General features: G+C 44.2%; 1 protein-coding gene and 1 pseudogene across 1 annotated transcript in view; both read left to right on the top strand.

Moving 5' to 3' along the window:
* Window positions 1-23,381, top strand: part of CNTNAP2 (contactin associated protein 2) — a 1,613,390-nt gene that overhangs the window by 1,414,029 nt on the left and 175,980 nt on the right. The window contains exons 16-17 of the mRNA XM_039861152.1: window positions 3,921-4,091; window positions 22,762-22,980. Coding sequence (XP_039717086.1) covers window positions 3,921-4,091; window positions 22,762-22,980 — 390 coding nt within the window. The remainder of the gene's footprint in view (window positions 1-3,920; window positions 4,092-22,761; window positions 22,981-23,381) is intronic.
* Window positions 2,311-2,426, top strand: LOC120601589 (uncharacterized; annotated as a pseudogene).

The following is a 23,381-nucleotide window of genomic DNA, read 5'->3' as shown; positions in this document are numbered from 1 at the left end:
CCCTGCCGCCTGCTCCATCACGAGTCTTTGCCATACAGTGAATCTCTGATCTCCAACTTGATAGTCTCATCTAACATCACTTGACCCTCCACGGCACTGACCTTGATAGTAAGTACAAATCGTAGCTGTTTCAATAGCCTTAAGGCTGTGACGCCATCAGTCCCGCCAGTGCTTGGCATGGTCCCGTGAGGTGTGTAGGGGCTCACAGAAGTTAAGTCGTGGATAAGCACAATGGTAGTGTGCTCGTCGTGGAAGCAGTGACCCGTCATCAGTCACTGCTAAAGCGTTTTATATGTATTTATTTAGTATCTAATGCTCAGGTTACTATAAAGCAGATTTTGTTTCATGAGGACTTTGCATGTGAAGTGGAATTGAATATAATTGAGAGAGGTAACTATTCATTTACCCACTGATTTAATAATTCTTTGTTGAGTACTTACTCATGTCCTGGGGCCAAAGGTTATAGAGAGGAAATGGTTTGCTCCCAGCTTTCAAGGAGCTTGTACAGTCAGTTGGGAGCAATATAAACAAATAATAATAATCCGAAAAGTTCCTTGCGTCACGAAGTGCAAGGAGCCCTGGAAAGAGCACGCATGTTGTTTTGTTAAAACCGAAAATCCCAAAGACTGAGCCCTGAGCTCATCAGAATAGGCCTCACAGAAGCTCATCAGGGTACGTACCCTGCTCATCAGAACCTTTATGCCTATACCCCAATAAGCATGCTCGCTTATAAATCCCAGACATGTCCCCCTGCACGCACACATTCACACCACAAAGTATAACCAAAGCAGACATTTTAGAGGATGAAGTGTTTAAAATAAATGTGAATAGAATGTCTAATCTGTCCTTGTGCCCTAATGGCTATCGCTCAGCATCCCCTCAATGGACATCTCAACTCCGACACCACCAGAGTCCTCACGGTAGCCAGTCAAGAATGTGGACTTAGCAAATTCATCGGGAGTTTTGGGACAGCCCCCAAGTGACAACTCCAAAGAGATTATGTGATAACCCAGACACTTCCAAGAGGACGATTGGTGACCACCATCGTACAAGGCGCAATTTCCCGTGAATATGTCCGTTCAAGAGACCAAATTAGTTTGAAGTTGTTTAGTGAGCGTGGAATCAGAACAAATGAGATTGGGATCTGTAGGGACTTTTCATCAAACTGGAATAAGTGATTAAACTGCCCTTCCCCTCTCTGGGGATAGTTCTGTCTGAGTAACTAGCATTGGACCTCAAATAAATACTGACTTATTTTACTTTTAGCTTTCTTTTTTCTAGAATTGTTTTAGACACCTGTCCTTCTCTTAATACATCACCATGTCAGAAAATAAGAATGCACTTGAACTTTAAAATGTTAGTTATGCTTGCGTCCTGGGGATACAGTCTAAAGAGACAATTGCTCTGCTTAGGCTGAAGTGCAAGGCCGGGGACCTTGACGCTTGCCGGCTCCTAGATTGTCGAAGGGCCCATTAGGGTGACCTACATCCTGCTGGCCCCACGGTCTTGGCTTCGTTGCTGCTAGGACCCTGACTGCTGAGAGGATTGCAGCCTCGAGTTTGACTCAGGTTTTACTTCAGGAGACCTGCGTTTTGGGCCAGTGGGAAAGGTGAGCCTGGACTGCTCTCACTGTATGTTAAGCCAGATCTTGAGCCAGAAAGAGGATTCAGCCCTCAGATGATAACGACTTAAATAGTTAAGATTCTTTCCTTTCAGGTGTTATTAACCAGTGTCGTATAGTATTCTTCCCAAGAGAAACCTAGTTTATTTTTCCTCTACTGAGGAAAAATAATATATAGCCATATAATATATAGCCATATAATGTATAGCTTAAAACTGTACGAAGACTTTTAAACACCACCACTGTTTTTACCGTAAGGAAGATATTTACAGACATCGTTTGCACTGACTTACTGGTAAGATATTGCCATTCACTTACCCAGATGTCGCTATATCCTACATGTCCCTAAGAACATAAGGGAGTATTTTAATATCTCATAACATAGCCATATTCTCTGTTTAATTTAAAATTACGGCTTAAGCATAGCAGTCTCAACACAAATTTCATCTAAGAATAGTGGTTGACCTTAGTATTGCATATGTGCATAATTTGAGTAAAAGGAAAGAATACAGTATATAGAACCTAATAAACTGAATTTAATGGATTAGTTGTGTTCTTTGAAGAAAATAGTGAAAATCAGTTATTAAAAAAAAAAAAACCAGGATATGGTTGCATAGTGTAGCGTTTAGCATGTCTGCTTTACACGCAGAAGGTCGTGGGTTCGTGCCCCAGTGGAGCCACAGTCCATGGTCTACGGCCACGCCACCCTGATCAAGCCCGATGTCTGATCTCGGAAGCTAAGCAGGGTCGTGCCTGGTTAGTACTTGGATGGGAGACCACCTAGGAAGACCAGGTGCTGTAGGCATAAATAATAAATAATTTTTAAAAAGCCATATATTTTAGGTGTTAAAAGAAAATTTTCCCTAGACACTTTGCCAATCCAGTAAGCTTTATCTGGCAATCATGAGTCGGGCAACATCCAGCCTAGGGAGAGAAGGGAGCTCTGAGGAGCTGTAGAGTACGGAAGACTTCACAGCACAAAGAGCAGGAGCAAGGACGTTACCCGGGCATTTGCTGGTCGGTTGGAGCAGAATTGCTTCCCGTAGACGGAAGAAAGGGAGGCTCAGAGCTATCTGGGTCAGCCAGTCGACTCTCGCCTGGCCTGGTCATCCCACAACTTGTGCTGAGCAGGCAAGAGTCAACTGGCTGACCCAGGCCCACTTTTGCCAGCTGGGGGTGTGGGAGGGGATGTCAGAGCACAGAGATGTAGTGCTGAGCTTTGCTTTGCTGACAGTGGGCTAAGTTAGCATAGGCGACTCCATCTTTAGCCAAACCTGGTGACTTTAACACAGGCTTAGTATTAAAGACAAAGGCTTTAGTAGCTGTTTTAAAGCGTGCCCACACACCTTAGTCCACAGCCGTGATCGTAAACACTCAGAAGTGTGCACACGAGAAAGGGATCTCTCCCCTGGAGTGGCAGCCAAGAGTCAGCTCCTGGTCTCATGTGAAACTCTTGGTCCATCTGTTCTAATGGAATGTGCGTCATCAGTTTGGTGTTTGTATTTCGTCCTGCGAACTGCTTTTCTCCTGGAGATACTGGCTGCTATCAGCAGTGAGTGAGGAGGGGGGGCGGGTGCAATCGTGTCTTCTTCATGAGCTCAGGGTTACAGTCTGATTGAGAGCTCCCCAAAACACCCCAAAGGTCAGAGTTCCCGGAGTCCCAGGAACGAATGGCATGAAGAGGTGGAAGAGGTGACACTCCTTTTACAGCAACTCGCCTTCGGTGGTTTGGAGCAGGAGGGGTGGGGAAGTGACCGGCCTGGCCTGGTCATCCCGCTTTCTCTCAGCTCCTCACTTCCACAGGCCTTTGGTGCTCCCCCGTTGTATTCCTGTGACACCCCATTTCTAAGTGGCCGCTGACCGGTTATTCCGAGGCAAAGGCGGATGAGAAGCAAGAGCAGAACGCCGAAGCCCTTGCTCCTGTTCTGCCCCCAGGTCCAGCCTAGGTGCTTCTCACACCAACCGAAGCCACCAGGACACATGCACGAGCTCGGAACAGCCCACCAACGCAGATGGCGACACAGGAACGTCTCTCCATTTTTTCTTGCTGTCCTAGTGTCCCTCCAGAACTGCTCTGGGCAGGAACCCCAATTACCGGTCTTTAACAAAATGTTTTATATACATACCTAGGACTTTTGGAAAGTCAGATATGTTTGTGGGGGGTTGGGCAGTATCGTTCAGTGGGATGAGAGGAAACGAGGGCTGTTAACAATGGAAATTTACTAAAGCTCAGGAAGTGGGTGTCTTCTGCTGTCGTGACTGAGGTGTAAATGACCTGCTTTCACTGTCTTTCCCACAGGGAGTTACTGGAACGCTGCGTCTTTCCCCAACCCGTCATCCTACCTGCACTTCTCCACTTTCCAAGGGGAAACCAGTGCCGACATTTCTTTCTACTTCAAAACGTTAGTCCCACGGGGAGTGTTCCTGGAAAACCTGGGAAACACGGATTTCATCAAGCTCGAGCTGAAATGTGAGTATAAGTCCTTTGTCACTGCAGACTGGTCCTAGCCCTGACCGTGTAGCTTCGATGGAGTCAAACATTTGTGGTTCCCTTTGCTCTACGGTGGGCTGAAGGTGAAGACACAAACTTGAGAAGGATCTGGGTCCCTGTCCTTGGATCACTCACAAGGAAGCAGGCAGGAAGCAGGCAGGAAGCAGGCAGGAAGCAGGCACATGTGGAGAGAAGCAGGTGCCTAACAATATGAGAGAAGAATGGGCGTTTAGATGAAGGCGGTAGAGAATGAGAAGGAAGACAGGAAGGAAGGCGAAGAGCATGAACCACCCTAACCGTGCACCTGAAGTTTCTTTGCACGTGTGTGTGAAGGAGACAGGGTTAAGAGTAGACAGAGGATGGGATCGTGTAACCTGATCAGGAATAAGGCATAAGAGAGTGGGGAGAATAACAAAGGCAAATGGGAATAATGAAAATTAGCATCTGTATGAGTTGGCGAAGCAGTGTGGACAATAGTATTGAGTAACGCGAGGAAACCTGATGTCCAGCTTTCCAGAAGAGACCCCACGTCCACAACCCGCTAAAGGTTTACGTTCTGACGTTTCCAGCCGAGGTTACAGAAGCTAACAGAATCAGGGCAAGAGCAGATGCTGCCTCGCTCGGCTCAGCTTGCCTTGCATCCCATGGGCCCTTGCGTCATGAGGTCACATGGTCTCTGGGATGCCACTCGTGGAAGATAGGAGTTCTCTGGATCCAAGAAGCACAAGGGCCCTTTTCTCCGGGGGCTTCAGTTCAGCTTCGGGAATTTACAGTTTACAGGCTTGCACGTTTGGTGCACGTGTGTAAACACCAGACTCTGCTGGCTGCTCAGATGAAGACAGAGTCAGTTAGACTACAGACACAGTCAGGAGGGAGAGCCAGTCAGCGTCCCCGTGTCCCCCACAAAATCCCAGGGTCTGCTCCCCGCATCAGAAAGTCTCCTTCCTCCTAGCCCGTGCCCTCTCCCTGTGTGCGTATGTCGCTGGGACTGGTCTGTGATCCCACACCCGTGTCCCAGAAAGATCTCAGGCAAATATTTTTCTCTTTTGCCAGTTTTAATTATGCATTATGGCCTTTAGAAAAAGGAATCTCAGGAAAATGTCTTTCTGTTGCAATCCCCTGGGACTTCTGTGTGTGTGAAGTGGACTGGGATACAGTAGAAAGTGCGTGGACTTTGACGTTAGCGTGCTCAGAGAGGATCCTAGTCCCAGGGCAAAGTGCTTACTGTCTTTCAATCTCAATTTCCTCATCGGTAAAATGGGGATAGTAATTTCTGGAGGTTGTTATGGTAATGGAATATAGATGTTTGTGAAGTACTTACTCCAGTGAAGCCATTGTTATAATTTATCATTTTTCTGAGGATGCTCATTATAGATCTAATCTGAGCCAGATCTGATTAAAAAAGGAGACAAAATATACTAACCCTAGAATTAAAAAATAAGTAGATCTTCTCTTTTCATGAATTACGGCTTGGAATTATTTTACAAGATTTTTTACTTTCCAAAGTTAAAAGTAATTGCATCAAACTAGTTTGACTTCCACATTTAGTTGGATTGTATTTTAGAAATATCTCATGGCAAAAAAAAGAAAGTCGACAACTCCATATTTGAGTAATATTACAAGTTTCTACAAAATTACTTGGATTTAACCTGTCCCGGTTTTATATCTCCAAGTTTTGTAAATCCATGTCTGGGTTGGAAGGAAGACAAACCAAGTATAGAAATAGCAGTGCTTCTACTTGCCTGTGTTACATACCATTGAGTCGGCTCCAGTTCCTGGTGGCCCTGTGCATGAGTGACATCCCCAGTGTCCTGTCCTCAGCAGCCCTGCTCAGCTCCCGTAGACTCATGCCCATGGCTTCTTGTGTGGAGTCAAACCGTCTCGTATCTGGTCTTCCTCTTTTCCTGCTGCCTTCTGTTTTTCCCAGCACCGGAGTCTTTTCCAGAAAGCCCTGCCTTCTCGTGATGTGCCCTTCAGTGGGGTCATTTTCACCTCCAGCGATATTTCAGGCTTCATTTGCTCTTGGACCCTTGTTCGTCTTTCTGGTGGTCCAGGGGGTCCATAGAGCCCTCCTCCAACCCCACGCCAGATGAATCATTTATATTCCTATCAGCCTGCTTCCCTGTCCAACTTTCTACTGCATAATAGAATTTCACTTATTTCAGATTATGAAAAATATTCAGAGATGTTTTCAGAGTTTCTCCAGTCTTTCCACAATATGAGAACTCTGTGGCAGAGGGTGAGTTATAGCCTCGTTTCATCACAAAGCCTTTTCTGTCATATAATTTACTTCTGATGAAGCAGGGTGGCACATTTAAGGCACAGATTAGAGGCTGGCCTCTCCTCGGAGTCCTCTGGACTTTCTAATAATTGCTAAGAGTAGAAATACCTTTTTAAGATCCCCCAAAGGGCAGAGACAACAAACATCCATTATTATATACCGCATCTCCATTGAGGTTCAAGGAACCTAGCGGGAGAGAGGGCAGGTTTGTGTATTTGAGAAAAACTTCAGAATAAACAGGAAGCAATGCTTCCGTGAGGAACGTGGAGGAGACAGTGGCCAGGACTGAGGCTTGCTGTGTCCCACCGTCACCGCACTGCAGTCACACCCTTCCCTGCCAGGCCCGTGGGGCAGCGGGTGGAGATGAAGAGATGCCCCAGGCCCATTTCTCACTGACGCTGGTGAGTCACTCGGCAGACCTGTTGTCACAGCAACAGACTGGTGGCCCAAAACGGGCTCAGGGAAGGTGGTTTCCCTTTACCTCATCAGGCTTTCTGATAGGAATTCAAATTTTGTTTCTCTGCGTGTGTCTCACAGGACTTTTGTCACAGTTCATGTCTCCATATCGGTTTCCAGAATAACATTTCTGTTAATTAACTGCATTGTGTCCTTTTGTCAGAACTGGAAGATTCTTGAATATAAGAATAGTGAGTCAGTTACACTTAAGTTAATGAGATACCGTTCACATCTTAACGTGCAAGTGAAAAACACATGATAAAATTAGAGCGATCTTACTCATTAACATACTTTCAGGTAAAATTTTAAGCCTTTTGTTCACTTATTCATTATCTGTATGTATCCATTCACTCAACGAGTATTTATTGAGTACCTACCATATGTCCCAGGTGCTGTGCTAAGTGCTGAGGGAACATAGTCAGATCTCGCCTGCTCTCTTTCCCTCAAAGATCTTTCTGTTTGTTTTGGAAAGTAGACAAGTAAGTCAGTAGTTCTGGCAATAATGAAAGTAGCTCAGCTTAATTCAGAATCACTGTGTCTGTCTCAGGCACTGTTTCCGAGACTCTACATACGTCACCTCACTTACTCTCCTAACCACCCTTTGAAGTGGGCACAACTATTAACATCTCTAGTTTACAAATAAGGAAACTGAAGCCCAGGGCAAGTGAGGCGCCTGGCCAAGACGACACAGCTGGGAAAAGGCGGAGCTGGTACTTGACCCCAGCCTCCCAGAATTGCTGCAAGAAATGGCTAAGAGCATGAGGTGTGGGGCAGGGGGGGCAGGATGTTAAACTCGATGGGGCGACAGGAGTGATTCCCAGGGGATGTAGTGCTTCAGTTAAATCTTGATGAATGAGCAGGAGTCAGTAAGGTGAAGAAGGTAGAGGAAGAACAGGGATCAGGAAAGGAAAGATGTTACAGGAGGGCACCAGTGAGCGAAGGCTGGGGGACTGACCCCAAGGACTCGAGAGGGAGCAGCCACAGCAGGGGACCCGGTGTGCTGAGCAATGACAGAGCTAGAAGGGCAGGCAGTGGTTAGGGCGTGCTCCCTGCTGGAGGACAGAGTCGGCTTCACTTTGCCCGGAAATTCCGGTAAGTAAGCTGGGGCGTGACACGATCAGATTTGCACCCACTAGAAAAAGATGGAAAGCCAAACAAGACACATAGGAGGCCTGTATTAGAGGCCGAGTGACTGGACTGGAAAGAGAGAAGGGTTCTAGATACGAGAGGCACTTAAGAGACAGATTCTACAGACTCTAACAAGATGGTTGTGCGAGTGAAGTGGAAGCGTAGGTTTCTGAAATGGAAACCTGATGACTTGTAGGTGGGCACCTTTTACTGAGGAGTATGGCATTCAAGGGCAAAATGAGAACTACACTGTGGATATTTTGTGTGTGAACATCTGCAGGACATGGAGTATCTGTCCAAGTAGACACATCTAGAGGGTGGAAAGCAACAGAGAGGTCTGAGTTAGAAATACAGCCTGAGAGTCATCATCACCTAGAGAATCATCAGGAAATCGGCACTTGGTGCCTTCAGCATTGATGAGGTCGCCCAGAACAAACGTGGAGAAAGAAAGCAAGACATCCAAGAATGAAAACCACATCTAAGGGAGAGGAGGAGGAAAACTAGCTTATAGGAGACGGACAGGGAAGTAGGAAGACTGCTGTACTCCAGGGATCCAACGGAAGAATTTCAAGGACGAGAAGAGAGTGTTGCTACTGCTAAACTGAGCGGTCACTAAAATAAGGGCCGTAGACGGTGTTGTCAAAAAGTAAGCCAGCGTCTGCGGTGGTGGGGGTGGGTATGGAGAGCAGGGGATGCTGGTTTCATTCATTCTTGCTGTGGGTGTAAATGATAACATGCATATATGCAGTTTAAAAACCTAAATAGCAACACTATTGTGATTTTTAAGAACATTTTTAAAAATTCCCCCAGCTTCTGATTTAAACTTTTCGATCTCAGTTACGGACAAAAAAAGTTCAGAGATATAAATTAAAGATGAAATTTGTACTATATTAGAGCTATGTAATATATTAGTTGTCTGCCTTTTACTAAGTGTTAAAGGATATACAAATAATTGGTAAATAACAAGGTCAAACTGAATTGGCCTGGATTTCTTTGCCAGTCTTACTGAAGACTATAACTCCACACCTATCTTTATGGCTCTAAGGTACCTATGTCAAATACTCAAATAATTATATGACATAGGTACCCTAGAGCCATAAAGATAGACTGTGGGGTAGGATGTCCTCCTGATAGGAAAAATTGCCCAAGGTACCTTAGATGATCTGCACATGTCTGCTGATTTGGAAATCTCTAGGAGGAGCTGGGAAGTTCCTCTTATGCTGGGCAGACAGAGTCACCTCTCTCTACAGAGCTGTGGTCCTGCCTTTCTTCTCCACACTCCAGAGCCCCCTTAGAAGAAGACCCCCCTCCTAAAATCCTGCCCATACAGAAGATTTTGTTACTGCGTCTTGATTTAAAATATAAAACATCAATAAGACAGAAGTCTTTCATTTTCCTAGAAAGAACAAAATATCCACAGGACGATTAGGTGCATTACCTGGAAAATAATAGACATCTTCATTAAAGAGTGTCTTCACGTACTGTTTGAATACAGTATATGTTGTATGTCATTACCATAAAGAAATGCTAACTTTTCTCAGAGTTATTTTTTCTGATGGAGTTTTTCTTTTATCACATCTTCTCTGGATCTGATGTTTTCTGCATTATTTATTATGTGTACTAGGCCACAGAATATTTCCCTTCAAAATGATGGCATGTTAAAGTGTCAAAAAGACCAACTACCAGAATCATCCTGCTCATGGGCAGCTAGAAGACAACGGGTAAACTCGGAGAAGAGATTAAAGAGGCTTAAATTCATGCATTCTTATCTGAGACAGCGATGGGAGAAAGGTGCTATTATCACTCAGTAACAAACACAGGGATTCGTGAGAACGGTAGAAATATATAAATGTGGAGTTACAGTAAGGTTAGAGACCTTATGTTGGCCACTCTGGAAGCTAACAGTGTCTCTGAAGGCTCAGTATTTTTTATAAAAATAAATACTTCAAGAAGGAAGAGTTGGTGCCATTGTCAGTTATTGCTTGTCACTAATAGTGCTGGAGAATTGATTCAGCTAAGGATGACACTTGGGACCAATTAATTCAAAGCTGGTTTAAAACGAAGAAGAGATGCAATAAATCAGGGAGTAGAGTTTCATCTAAATATAGTGAGTGACTGGGGAAGACCACTTGAGACAGCTCAAAACCAGGAATGTCACAAAGGGACAAAGGCAACTGTGAGTACAACAGTGCTAGGTTTGGACACGTCGTCAGACAAGCACCTAAATTAAAGCCATGTGACAAAACATTGTCCAACTGGACATCAACTGGAAGTCTTACAAAAACAGTTTTTAAAATGAGGAACTAAGGAGTTACCTTTTTAAACATGTATTTTGCTCAAGTTACAAGATAATTTTTAATAGCAATCAGGACAGGAACTTTGAGGAGACAAGGAGAAACATAAAAGTTTATTTTAACATGAAATCTAATAAAGGACTAGGGTCATAGGCGAAATCTCTTCTTCAATACTATAGGAAAGAAGACTTCTGTCTCTGTAATATTCATATATTTACCTTTTTATTTTATTATCTAGTTCAGATACTTCCTGATTGACCAAAGGGACTGTATTATAGGAGTTTCTGGGCCAGTTATTCAAAACTGGAAATGTATTTTCCTATAGACATGACATTGTAAATGATGCTCGTGTTACACAGCTAGCCATAAGCAGCTTGGTTGTTCATTTGCTTTTTAAGTGTAGCTGAAAAATAGAGCTGCCCATGCCAGCTTGAGGTCTGGAGACCATTCAGTGTAGAATAGAGATGTTGAAGATCAAAGAGAATTTCTTCCCGGATTTTTGGATGCCAAGCTTGGCACTGATAAACTTCTCGATAGGGAAGTTTTTGTTCGCCTTTTGGATATTCCAGGCACAGCCCTGCCCCTCCGTCCTTTGGGACCTCAGTTTGGTGGTTAGAGCAGGAGGCAGCTCAGACCCTCACTAGTCTAAAGGCGCCCGTATGGCTCCCAGCCACTTCTCTTTGCTCTCAAATGTCATAGTTCTGTGAATTACAGAGTTCCTCTAATTCGTTCAAATATATCACAACCTACATATTTTCTAAGTATTATAGTGTTCTGATACAGAGCTTGGGTATTAAAGCTAGAATAATAACGCTATTACAACGCAACTCATCCCTTGAAAAATCCAGTGGTCTGATGGAGAAGGCCCTTTGGGTAATTTTCTTTTAATTTTATAAATATATGAGAAAAATATGATAAGGTCATAAAAGATTTAGGAATAAGAAATATTCTTGTTCAGGAATAAGTTAAGCTGCAGTGACAAGTACAACCCCAGGTGTCAGGAACTGTGTGGCAGTCCGACGTGCATACTCTGGTGCAGCAAGTCCTTCCTCCCACAGCCCTCTGAGGCCAGGAAGTCCTTCCTCCCACAGCCCTCTGAGGCCAGGAAGTCCTTCCTCCCACAGCCCTCTGAGGCCAGGAAGTCCTTCCTCCCACAGCCCTCTGAGGCCAGGCTGCTTTCGCGTTGCGGCTCCAGAGTCTTTGAGACCTGTGGTGTTGCAGTGCGGCCGCAGGCAGAGAAAGGGGGTGTGGAGAAGCGCTCCCTCCTCTCAGCCCCCTCCTCTCAGACACGTGCTCCTTTTGTTCCCGTTCCAATGGTGGTAATTAGTCACACAGATCCACCCAGATGCCTGGGGACTGGGAAACGCAGCTCCTGGGTGCCTGGCAGCTTCTCAAAGATAACTACGGAAGGAGAAAATAAACTTCTCAGGAAAAGTTAGCAGTCTCTGCCACAGGTGCTGTGGCAACGAAAAAGAGTAAGCTTTTACCTTGCCTAAAGACAGATTTCCAGAAGATGAGATGTTCGATTTGCCTTGAGGCAAATAAATGAGATAAAGGCATTTTTCTAGAGCACAAACAGCAGAGGCCAAAGCAAGTAGAGGAGGGAGATCATGGAGCATTTGAGGAATTGAAAAGAAGAAAGCTGAAGCCCAGGGACCACTTAAAAGATACTTTTCAGTAAAGTGACGACCCACCCACACATCTGTGTTAAGAGTTTGACAAAAGAAAGCTAACTGGACTTAAGGCCCCTTAGAAAATTACTCATTTTACTTTCCTTTGTGGATAGTGTTAAAATGATCAGATTTGGTTTTCTGCATCTCTGAATTTGATTCCTCTGATGAGAACTGATGAGAATGACAAATGACTTCTCATGAAGAGCGGTTGATAGTTAGTATTCTACGGGGTCTTTCTAGGGAAGCGCAACCAGAGCCAGTGAATAATAAGAACAGTGTATATCTGTCAAGTGTGATTATAACACTGAACTATGCCCACCTCGCATCCTAATTCATGGACATGTTAGTTTAAACAGCGAGCATGCTGGCCCTTCAGACCTGTGAGGATTTTACTTTGAAAAATAGCATACTCTTAGTTTTAGCCACTTTTAATAGGGGAAAAGATTGACATCTTGTTCAAAATTGTTTTGTGGTAAAGTTTGACCACTCTCTTTTTTAAATTTTCCCAGTTATCTTAAAAACAGAAAAGATGTAAGGAATGTTTCAATTGTTTTAAATTCCCTCTTATTTTCTGTATTTTAATAAAATCCCAGTTTTTGCATTTTGATTAACCCCATGATTAAACACTTGTTAAAATTATAGAACAGTTGCTTAAAATGTCACCAACCTTTGCAAAAGAAGTGAAAATTATCAGATTATAACTTTTAAAATCATATAATATTGTTTATTTTGAATGATTTAAAAATCCAGAGAGGCAAAAAGAATAAACAAAAAATCAGCTATAATCTCATATTCTAATATATTTAATACTATTTTTTATGCAGATTTCCAAATATTTTTTATGCACTTATATAAAATTTTTTACAAAAATGAGATCATATGGTGCATACTGTTTGTAACGTACTTGTTTAATGTAACAGCATTTTAGAAACACATTTCCATGTCAGCTTTTTAAAGATGGCACAGCAGTGATTTTTTTTCAGCTAAGGGCAGAGACTATATCAGAATTTCCAAGAGAGCATGTGTAGTTAGAAAAATCATAATTTCATATTTTCAAAACAAAACAAATAAGCTCTTGTTTTTGTTATACAATCTACAGGATATAACAAAAAAAATGGAAGGAAGTAGTCAGATGTTTATCTGAGGTCTTCAGGGGTTTGTTTTACTCCTCATAAGCCTCCTACATCTGAGTATGTCAATATCCGGAGATGATAATTAGATTATTATGTCAACAAATGGGAGCATGCGTTAAAAATGATCAGGAAGCACAGTGTCTCAATGACAAGCGTTCCATTTAACCAGCTATCCCTCACTGTTGGGCTTAACTGCTAAAGGACAGATTCTCACACATTCTGATCTACTGGCTTCCTGTTACTCATTCTCAGACCATCATACCACACAGTAGCAAACTCCATACTTTAAATAGGCAGTGCACTGCTGCTCTGTTAGGCTCGATCATGTACCTCGACATCAAACAGCAGGCAGGCTCACACAATGAATAGGAAGACCCAGCCTGGGACAACCACGCAAGGGTGTGCCCAGCAGGACGGTGCTCCTGATGGATCACTCTATTCCCAGCACCGTTCCTTATTGAGGATGTGTCAGACCAATCTGAGGCAGAGGCTGGCAAGTAGCTCAACCCTCCTGCAACTGTTCTCTCAAAGGAGCTATTCCAAAGAGAACCCGTGTTCTATTAGTTCAGCAAATCATAAATAAAAGTAAACATGGTTGCTTGAACTTTGTAAAAACTGGCCCTTAAAAAAAAAGATTCTAAGTTGTTTTATACATGCAGTTTTTAGGGGACAAAACATTTATTTGTGCAATATATCAGGAAAGCTGTATTTTCAGCTGGTATCAGAAATTAAGGAAAAAGAAGAGTGCTTTATGCTGAATTATTATTATTATTAAATATTATCCATTTAAAGAAGCACGTTGTTCATATAGAAGTTGGTTGGTGCAGCCACGAGACACTGTGCAGTGATTTTTCTGTGGGGGAACATATGAGCTCAGAGCCTGTTAACTCTTCTACGTGTTAACCAGACATTTACCCCTAGACATTGCAACTCTGGGGCTCTGAGAGCCAGTATTTGTCATAGTCAACCTAAGATTCCTTATTTCTAACGTTCCTACTAAATAGAAGATAATGAGCAAGTTTAAGTAATTGTAGCTAGAGAATACTAATAAAAATTTAAATCAGTTATGCATCTCTTGTAAAGATTCCAAGGAAAAGGGAGCGTTTATAGAAGTCTTCCTCGCTTCAGGAAAGTTCGTCGTGCACAAAGTGATTCTTCTATCCTCTGACATCTCTCCTCATTCCCACTCAAAATCTGTGGACCTAGTGGCACGGATTCACTTTTTCTCCAGGGTTTGCCCAGTATTGCAAGTACCCTGTAGTCAGAGTGCCTGTGGTGTCGTAATTGGAAACAGAATAAATCTCTCTTTCTCTTCTTTGTCCATAGCATGTAGAATATGGAACCTTAGTTTGGCACTTTTTAAAAATGAGATAGAGTCTGAAGTCATACCAAGGTGGCATTGAAAAGATATGCTAGATAGGAAGCAATTTGCTGCAGAACAGAGAGAGAGAAGTGCCTGCTATATGCCCGACGGGCTGGACTAGCACTCAGCCCGTGGCAGCCAGGAGGCAGTGTCTTCTGGTGTGTTTTCCTTTTGATAGACTTCCTCGCAGTTTTCACCGCAGGCATGCTCCTTCCAGAGCCCCATCCTTTCCTGCTAAGGCCTTGTTGGTGGCTTTCCCTTCTTATCAGTGTCCTCGTGAGCATAGCCAGCCAGTGCTCAGCCATTTAGAAATTAGACTTAATTAATTTGCTGATATGTCATCTTATAAACTTCAGCTTGGTCCACATTAACACCTGTTGGCTTTTTTTTCCAATTTACGCCGTTCCAGCATTCGATTTTAGGCCTCCTTTGGACCCCAAATCCTACAGTCCATTCTTTCTGAACTCTCCAGAGCCGTGTATCTCCGAGAGCCTGCTCTCTCTGACCTCACCTGAAATCAACCCCTAATTACCCCTAATTCTCCACAAAAACACATTTCCTTCAATGAATGTGTCTCATTTTGCTGCACAATCTGACTGCGGTCGAGAGAAACGCTTCCTTGAGGTTCCTTTCCTCCTCAGTGCATTCTCCCCTGCCTCTCTGGAGAATCCGCAGGCATCTAATCTCACGACGTCTCTAAACGTCTCCTATCACAAACGCTCCCTCCTCACAGTCACCGTCTGGGACTTGCATCTATTACACTGGGCGTTCTCTGCCCAGCACGCGCGTCCCCACCGGTTCCAAACGTGGGGGCATTGAAAGCCTGACGGCGCATCCCTTATGGAGGACAGATGCTGCTTCAAGCCACATGTCATTTTGGAAAGATTTTTGCCGTTTTCCTTTTTAAATCATATAGGTCCATTAATATTCAAGAAGTTATTCTCAGAAGGTGGTGAAATACATGGAGAAAACTAAAATTAGAAAGGTTTTGCATTTTAAAGACAGCTCTGTTTTTGTATGGCCAACAGTGACACCCTTTTGCTTCCTCTTCTCTATGGATGACTTTGTTTGCAAAGTTAGTTGTTAACCATTATAAGAAGCTTAAAGGCCAAAATACATGAAGAGAAATATTTCTCATACTCAAGAGGTTATCAAGATACCAGGGTTTTTAAAGTGTGTTTATAACATTGATTCTTAAGCTCCAGGCATTTCCTTGAAGAATTTCCAGAAGACCTCAAATACATTTTCCATGCCAGTGTTCATTTTCAGATGGGTTTAACGCTGACTTTTTAGGTGTGAATATGCATATTTGGCTCTAAAAACTTCTATATTCACAAACTGAAACTACCATAAAGGAAAATAAGTTGTTTTTTATTTTCTGCATAATATGCAAGGCAGTACAGTATGGTAGGAAAAGCAGAAGCTCTAAGCTTAGTGATAACTGGATATTAGCATCTCACGGACTCAACTTCCTTACCCAGGAGGCGAAGCGGGGCTTGGAAGTTGGGTTCCAGTCCAGGAAGTCTTTCAGTCTTGACATCGCTGGGTTCAACCCGAAGTTGTCATTTTTGTTTTTGCAGAGAATTCGACCATCTGCAAACTTAGAGAGACCACAGCCTGCCCAAGATTGCACACATTTCTGACACCCACAAGCTCAGGGGTCCCCAAAACCAGCCTCAGGTACAGTAATTCTCTAGAAGGACTCACAGAACCTACCAAAGGCTGCTACACTCGTGTATTTATGGTTACAGGTATTACAGGGAAAGAACACAGGTTAGAATCTAGACCGGAGGAGGAACACAGAGGGCAGAGTCCAGGAAGAGTACCAGGTGCCAACCTTCCAGGCACGTTCGTCCTATGGAGTCACAGACACAGTAATGCCCCAGATTGACTGTGACAGTATATATGGGGAACTGCGAACAAGGAGCCTCTAAGAGCCTCAGGGTTCAGACTTCATTCAGCCCACTACACAGGAATGGTTGAAAGCCTAAACAGCTGACCTGTTTCCAGCCACTCCAGAGCTGGAAACTTCACCCTACATCACACTGTTGGTCTATCTTGGGTGGTGAGCCCCCACCCCAAACACTATCTGGTGAGACCAGCTCCCACTCTAAATTACATTGTATCCTCTGGCATGACCCAAGGTTCCCAGGCAAACAAAGATCCTCCTATCAGGCACAACATTTAAGAGTTCATATATTACCTGTTCAGAGCCAAGGGCAAAGCCCCGACTTCTCTTTGGACACAGTTAAACTCTTTACTAGACATTTGGAAAATCCTTCTCTTAATGACAAAGAAGCAAAAGATTCCTAGGACTTTCTTGCGAGAATAAAACTTGGCGATCCTAGTGTTTCTTAGGTAGGGTTCCAGGGCTACTGTATCAGTCACGTGGCATTAACAAAGTACAGACTCCAGGGCTACACCCCAACTTATTAAGTCCAAATATCTATGAGAGGAGACTTGGACTATGCATTTAAGCGTGTTATTTAGCATTTTTATATGGGATAGAATTTGAGAAATGTAGTTATGATGCAAGGTCCCTTGTTTCTAGGAGTCAAGTGAAAATAGCTTGAGATGTAGAAATAGGAGAAAATTCTGCTTCTGGCTCCACTGCTGAGTTTATCTTGAACAAGCCTTTGTTCCTCAAATGTCATATATTTGGGAACAACATTGAGCACAGTTTTAAACAGACATAACTAATGTATCAAGTTCCTAGACTGAGAAAAAACATACTTGTTACTTTATGCTTTTAGGAAAGATGCCTATAGGATACAAGGTGGCATTCCTTATATATGCTAGTGTGCTCCAGTATGGTTTGCAGTTAGGAAAATGCTTGGATTTCTTTTTTCATGGCATCTATTATAATTGTTTGGCTTCCTTGGCAGGAATGTTCCTATTCATTCATTCATTCATTCATTCATTCACAAATTGTCGAGTGCCTACTCTGTGGCAGGCATTGTTTCAGGTGCTGAGCATATAGCAAAAAATGAACAACACAGGAAATGCTACTTTAGTGAGCCCAGGAGCACATATATATTGTGCTAGATGGTGGTACATGCTACATAGATCCAAAAGATCAGGATGGAGGGGACGAGGCAGCTGAGCGAGGGGTTTTCTATTTAAAATAGAATGTTTGGGAAAGGAATCTCTAATATGACTTGGGGAGACAGAAGTAAAGGAGCAGCTACAGAGTTATTTGGGTAAAGGGAGCAGTAAGTGCTCAGGCCCTGAGGCAGGAACAGTTTCCCAGTGTAGTGGAGGAGAAAGCTTTATGTGGCGGGGTTAAGGAAAGACTAAGAGCACAGGCAGCTCTTTCAAGGAGTCGGCAACAAAAGGGAGCAAAGAAACGAGATAAAAGGTCACAAGAAGAGTTCTGCTAGGGCGGTGGCCATCGGGGTTAGAGACATGCCCACATGTAGAGAAAAAAATTACGGTTGCTCTGGAAGAGAGGGCAGCGTTGCTAGAGCGATGTCCTCGGATGGAGAAGAAGGTGTGGCATCAATGCACAGGTGTGGCGCCTGGCCCCGACGGGAACACGGACATCCCCTCCTTCCTCCCCTCATTTCTCATTCCCACAGTGGCCTCATTTTCAGCCTCCGTGCCTCTTCCCATGTTGCAACCTTCTCATGTTGCATAAATTCTTCTGTCTCCTGTCATACACTTAGCCCCTCCTTCCTAAAAAAAAGAAAGAGAAAAAAGAATTATATATCCATAACATTCTCCACCATAGAGTGAGGCTAAAATATCTGTGCTGCCTATGGCCAGTTTTGTTGCATGGATCAAATGAGATTTTTGTAAAAAACAGCCCTTTGGAAGCTGTCAGACCTTAAACTTCGTTTTAGAAATGTAATAAACAAATCATTATGAAAACTAGCAGTGTTAGCTGGTCATCTCGGCATGCCCACTACGTGTACCTTTCCTTGGCTTTTCTCTTTACCTGTTCTCTGCTGAATGACCAAATTTGTTCTGCTTCTTCCAGCTGACACTTTGAGTCTGATGTCTAAAAGTTACCTCACCTGCTGGGAGAACTCAGAGCCATAAAGTCTACTATTCTGGTCAGCTGCTAAATTTGTCACTTCAGTACATTAAGCCTGGAGTGGTTTGTTTGGGGAAAACTTAATATCCTGAGTTAGAATGAGAGCGCATAGCGCCACCTGCTGGAATTGATGGGCGGAAAGGAGGCGATACCAGGAGCTGTCCGTGGTGTTGCCCGTTCACTGTTTGTCACTCAGGCGAAGTCCTGACCCAGAAGTATTCAAAGGCAAGTTCTGCCATCCACGCTTGTTTCTGATGCCAGCATGCCACCTTGTGCATTTCTCTTTTAATGCCTCTCTTCCCCTGATAGTGATCCACTATTCCAGAAGCATCATTAGGACTAGCTGTGTTTAATTTTATTATTTCCCTTAGAATCCTTTGGAAATTAGATCGTAGAATGTTGGCATTTGAAGGGAACTTAGAGATCATCTAGTTCAGTTTTTTTCAAACATATATTAGACAGAGAAACTCTTGGAAAACCATAAATATAGTCCTCATTTCATATACCAATGAACTTAGGGCCCAAAATGGGAGAAGGCAAAGACTAGAACTCATACATACTGATTGCTAAACCATTTTCTATGTCAGTTAAGATGCTTTCAGATGCAATAAAAATGGCTTGAACACTAATACATATCTCCTAAGAAGTCTCGAGTTGGCTCCTAGAATAGCTTCAGGACCGAACAGTGTCGCTGAAGAGCCAAGTCTGTCCCATCGCCCTCCCATTTTCCTCAGTGTGTCTCATGTTTACGAGGTGGGTCCAGCAGCATTAGCAACCGCAACCTCCACCCAAGATCCAGGGCCAAAAGAAGGACTGGCTATTTTTTCTCTTATGAGCTCAGAAATTTATCCCAAAAGGCCCCCTCAAAACTCCCTCTCATGCCTTATTGTCCAGGAGGGAATAATATGTCCCATCTTAATGAGGTTACTGGAAAGGAGCATGGAATTGCCATATTTGACTCAGACAAATCCAAATTCACTGTCTGGGCCTGGGGAAGAGCCATCCTTACGTGACACGTAACATTCTATGGAAGCACATAGCTTCCTGGGCAAAACTGGGGCAGGTCACAAGGAAGAGGTAGGAGTGGCTGTTGTTCAGGAAGAATTCTCCAGGAGTCTCTCCCATTTCTGCTTGTCTTCTGAACAAGACACATTGATAGCTTTGTACCCTTTCAAGGGTGCATGTGTAGCAGACAGCCTTGGAAGACAGAGGCAGTGTCTTCCTCAGGGACAGAGGGTAAGATTTGTTTTCTGACCAGAATTATAAAGCTAATGTCTCTCCCGGGGCAAAGTTGAGCAGGTTTGCTAGCAGCAACTTTAATAGATTTGGGTTTCCTATGTGCAGGCTTTGTCGGCTGTGACACAAACTCACTGCATATGCAGCGTCCATCTGAGCTGTTTCGCGGGCCCCCATGGGACTCAGGGGACAAGGGAAGCCCATGTGGACACGAAGCTCATGCTGCCTGCTGCACTGTGAATAATGAAGTCTTTTGTCTCTGGCCCATGATCTCCTGCTTTCTGTGGGCATCTGTGGAGCTGCGGCAGGCTAACATGTTCATTTGCAAGTAGGGCAAAGTCTCAGAAGCTTTCCATTCTTGACTCTAAGGGAAAGGCAGCTGTTAGTGTTTGCTACAATGTGCTTTTCAGTGAGCCACACTAGATACACCCAATTCTCAAATACTGATTTCTGGAAATAAGAATGTTTTCAGTATGTAAGAAATTCCTTTTCCACAGGCAGGGATGGAAACACACACTAAGTATGGACGGCGTCATTGGCTCTGGTGTCTTTTACGCTGCCTCCCTTTTATCTATTCGCTGACTCTCTGTAATGATCTCTTTTAAAATGTCAGTTCCTCTCACCCAGAAGACCGGGAGCAGTCAGCCACAAACTGAACTCAAGACGCTTTTAAAGCCCCCTTGCCATTTGGCTGGGAGAGAGAACTTCCCAGAGGTGTCCCTTGGCAATGCCAGGGAAGCTTGCGTTGAAGGACTGAGAAAAAGGAACCGCTTCCTTTGCTCTCACACCGGCCTTGCCGCCCCTTCCTCAGGAAGCACCGGGGAAGCGGGGTGTGCTCACGTTGTGACTGCCGCTTCAGCAGCATCTGGACGGAGGCTCTTAAGGAGGACTGTGCTCTCAGAGGCCCCTGTCTTGAGTCCCTGTTACCATACCCAGTTGGGGCCACAAGACTGAGCTGCAGTGAAGCTCAGAGATTTTCCTTCTCTAAGTGAAGCGTTGATGTTAAGAAGACCACAGTCCAGAGGAAGAAACGGGGTCCAATGTGACAAGCGGCGAAAAAAGTATGGTATTTCCCAGTTAAGTCTGGGACTCAGAGCATCTCTAAACGGTGACGTGTAAAGACCTTGACAAGAATCCATTGCAGCAGGAGGAGAGGGGGAGGAGGAAATCAGAGCGGCATTTGTCCCTTCAAGTCAAACCTTAGGGTTAAACTCAATTTATCCCCCAATTCTATTTCCCTGATGGCTGTTGATGCCTTTAAAACAAAACAATCTTTTCTATTTGGGAAGCCTTGTCTTCTTGCTGGTCTGACAGCTTACATTTTAAAATGCTCTTGCTAAAACATGGCAGTACAAGAATATCACTGGGTTATCTTAAAACAGGATACTTCCCCCTATAGACTGTACCAGAACTATGGGGAAAGGTCATTTGGCGTGAGCCACCTGATCACCAACCTGCATTCTGCTCATGCCATTGTAGACACCGTGATGAAGGCCGAGTGCCGGTGGTCCTGGACGCAGGAGCTTCTACTTTAGAGGCGCTGTCTTACCAGACTGGGCGTGGAATCACCACAGGTGTTAAAAATCAAAATTCCCTTTCTTAACGACATAAAGGAACAAAATTCCTTGGTGGGAATTAGGTTGATTGAATCAGATTCTGTGTCTATTATCCCCGTAGTTCAAAAAGGTTAATGCAGCTTTCTGGGGACATCCAGGTCCCACGAGAATCTGGCCCGCTATAGGTTTTAAATTAGAAAGAAGTTTGATTGCTTGCGACATCCTCTCAAAATGGTACCAGTCTAGAGAAGCTGAATTTTCCATTATCCTAGGGGGACAAAAGACAGATATTTAATTAAACTGCTTAGAGACTTAAGGCTTATTGGTAGATAGAGGCCTAAATCCCTGGATAAGCAAAGTTCAGAGACACACTTGTGGGCCACATCTTTAATGTCACCTTCACCCAGCCCGAGGAGCTGGGGACGTGTGGGCTGTGTCTGCATCAAGCTGCCTCTCCTGCCAACTGCAAGAAAAATATACATTTTAAAAAATGCGTTTACAAAACACTAGGCGGTCACTGAGGAACTTAAACCCTAAAACGTGAAGCCAGAAAACCACTTACAACCGAAGTTGCCAAAGCAACCACCTAATTTGTTTTTCTCTTGTTGAAAGGTAATTTATTGCAGAAGGAGGTTGCCTTGGAGCAGATCTATGAGAAAAGAGTGATGTGTGGTCAGTGCTGGAGGGCAGGGTCCAGCATCCCAGATCAGGAAGGACCAAGATGTGCAGGAGACGAGTCTGGGAAGGGATTATTCTGCGGGAACCTGGAGCTAGCTACCTTGTAGACAGCCGCAGGTGGTCCGAAAAAGATGCAGGTCACCTTTATTCACATTCATCAACAATTCATAGCTCCCTAACTTCCTGTAGGAACTACAGTGATATGACTAATGAAATAAAGTTTTGTGAATTCTCCCAAAGCAGTAGCTCTCAACTCTGTATAATAATATTTTCCATGGAGCTTTTAAAAATACCAGTGTCTACACCAGACCAACTGAGCCAGAATCTCTGGGGACAGAGCTGGACACAGCTGTTCCGTTACGCCCTCCAGTGCAAGTCTCTGTCCCAGGAGCCGTTGAAGAGTCGTGTCATGTATAGAATCAAAAGATCTCAGGCTCTAAAATCTGACGAACCTGGGTTCACGTCCTGACTCCGTTATTCATTAAATCCAAGACACAGCATGTGCTTAACTTCTCCAAGCCTCGGTTTCCATACCTGGAAGGAGCAACGATGGTCAATTCTCAATGGGCTTCTGAAGGTGAAGGAAATGATTGTGTACCTGGCCGCTAGTACTCGTCCGGTGTCCTCCCCTCAGTTATTCATGGCTAAGAATGGCTTGATATTTTACCTTTCTTCAGCTGGTCTTGCCATGGACCTTTGTATCCAGTCACAGGATGGTTTTTCTCTCCCTGCTTTGTGTTCCCTCTAGAGTGCACTCCTGTTTGGTATCTGAGAGGAAAATACTCATGTGCCTTTCGTGCTTTCTACTCCTCCAGCTGCCACAGACGTGTCCTTTTCATTCGATGTTGGAAATGGGCCCGTGGAGATTGTGGTGAGGTCGCCCTCGCCTCTCAACGATGACCAGTGGCACCGGGTCATCGCGGAGAGGAACGTCAAGCAGGCCAGCCTGCAGGTGGATCGGCTGCCACAGCAGACCCGCAAGGCACCGACAGAAGGGCACACGCGCCTGGAGCTCTACAGCCAGCTGTTTGTTGGTGAGTGACGTGAGGCCTCCGTGGCTTCCCTCTCTTAGTTTCAGTAACACTTACAATGGAAGAAGTAAAACAGCCCATGGAGTGTTTTGCTAGAGATCTTCCCAAAAGTGAGTACCTAGGCCTCTTGCAGTCTCCTCCAAGACAGAATGGTGCGAGGAGGAGGATTTAAGAGACCTAAATCCAGTTCCACTCTCCACTTTCTGGAGCCCACAGCCCTCGTCTGCAACAACCAAAAGGTAGTCAGGGGGTCTCAGCGGTCTCTGATTTATGCAATTTTAGGTATATGGTTTCAGAACAGTATAGTATTGTTTGATAATTTAGGGCACCAATAACTGTGCAGAAGGGAAGGAGGGAGGGAAGAAGGGAAGGAAGGAAGGAGAGGAGAGGAGAGGAGAGGAGAG

Source organism: Pteropus medius, unplaced genomic scaffold (assembly GCF_902729225.1).
Source record: "Pteropus medius unplaced genomic scaffold, Ma_sr-lr_union100, whole genome shotgun sequence".
Taxonomy (NCBI): domain Eukaryota; kingdom Metazoa; phylum Chordata; class Mammalia; order Chiroptera; family Pteropodidae; genus Pteropus; species Pteropus medius.
The sequence above is the reverse complement of the archived record's forward strand: the minus strand, read 5'-3'. Positions and strand labels throughout refer to the sequence as shown.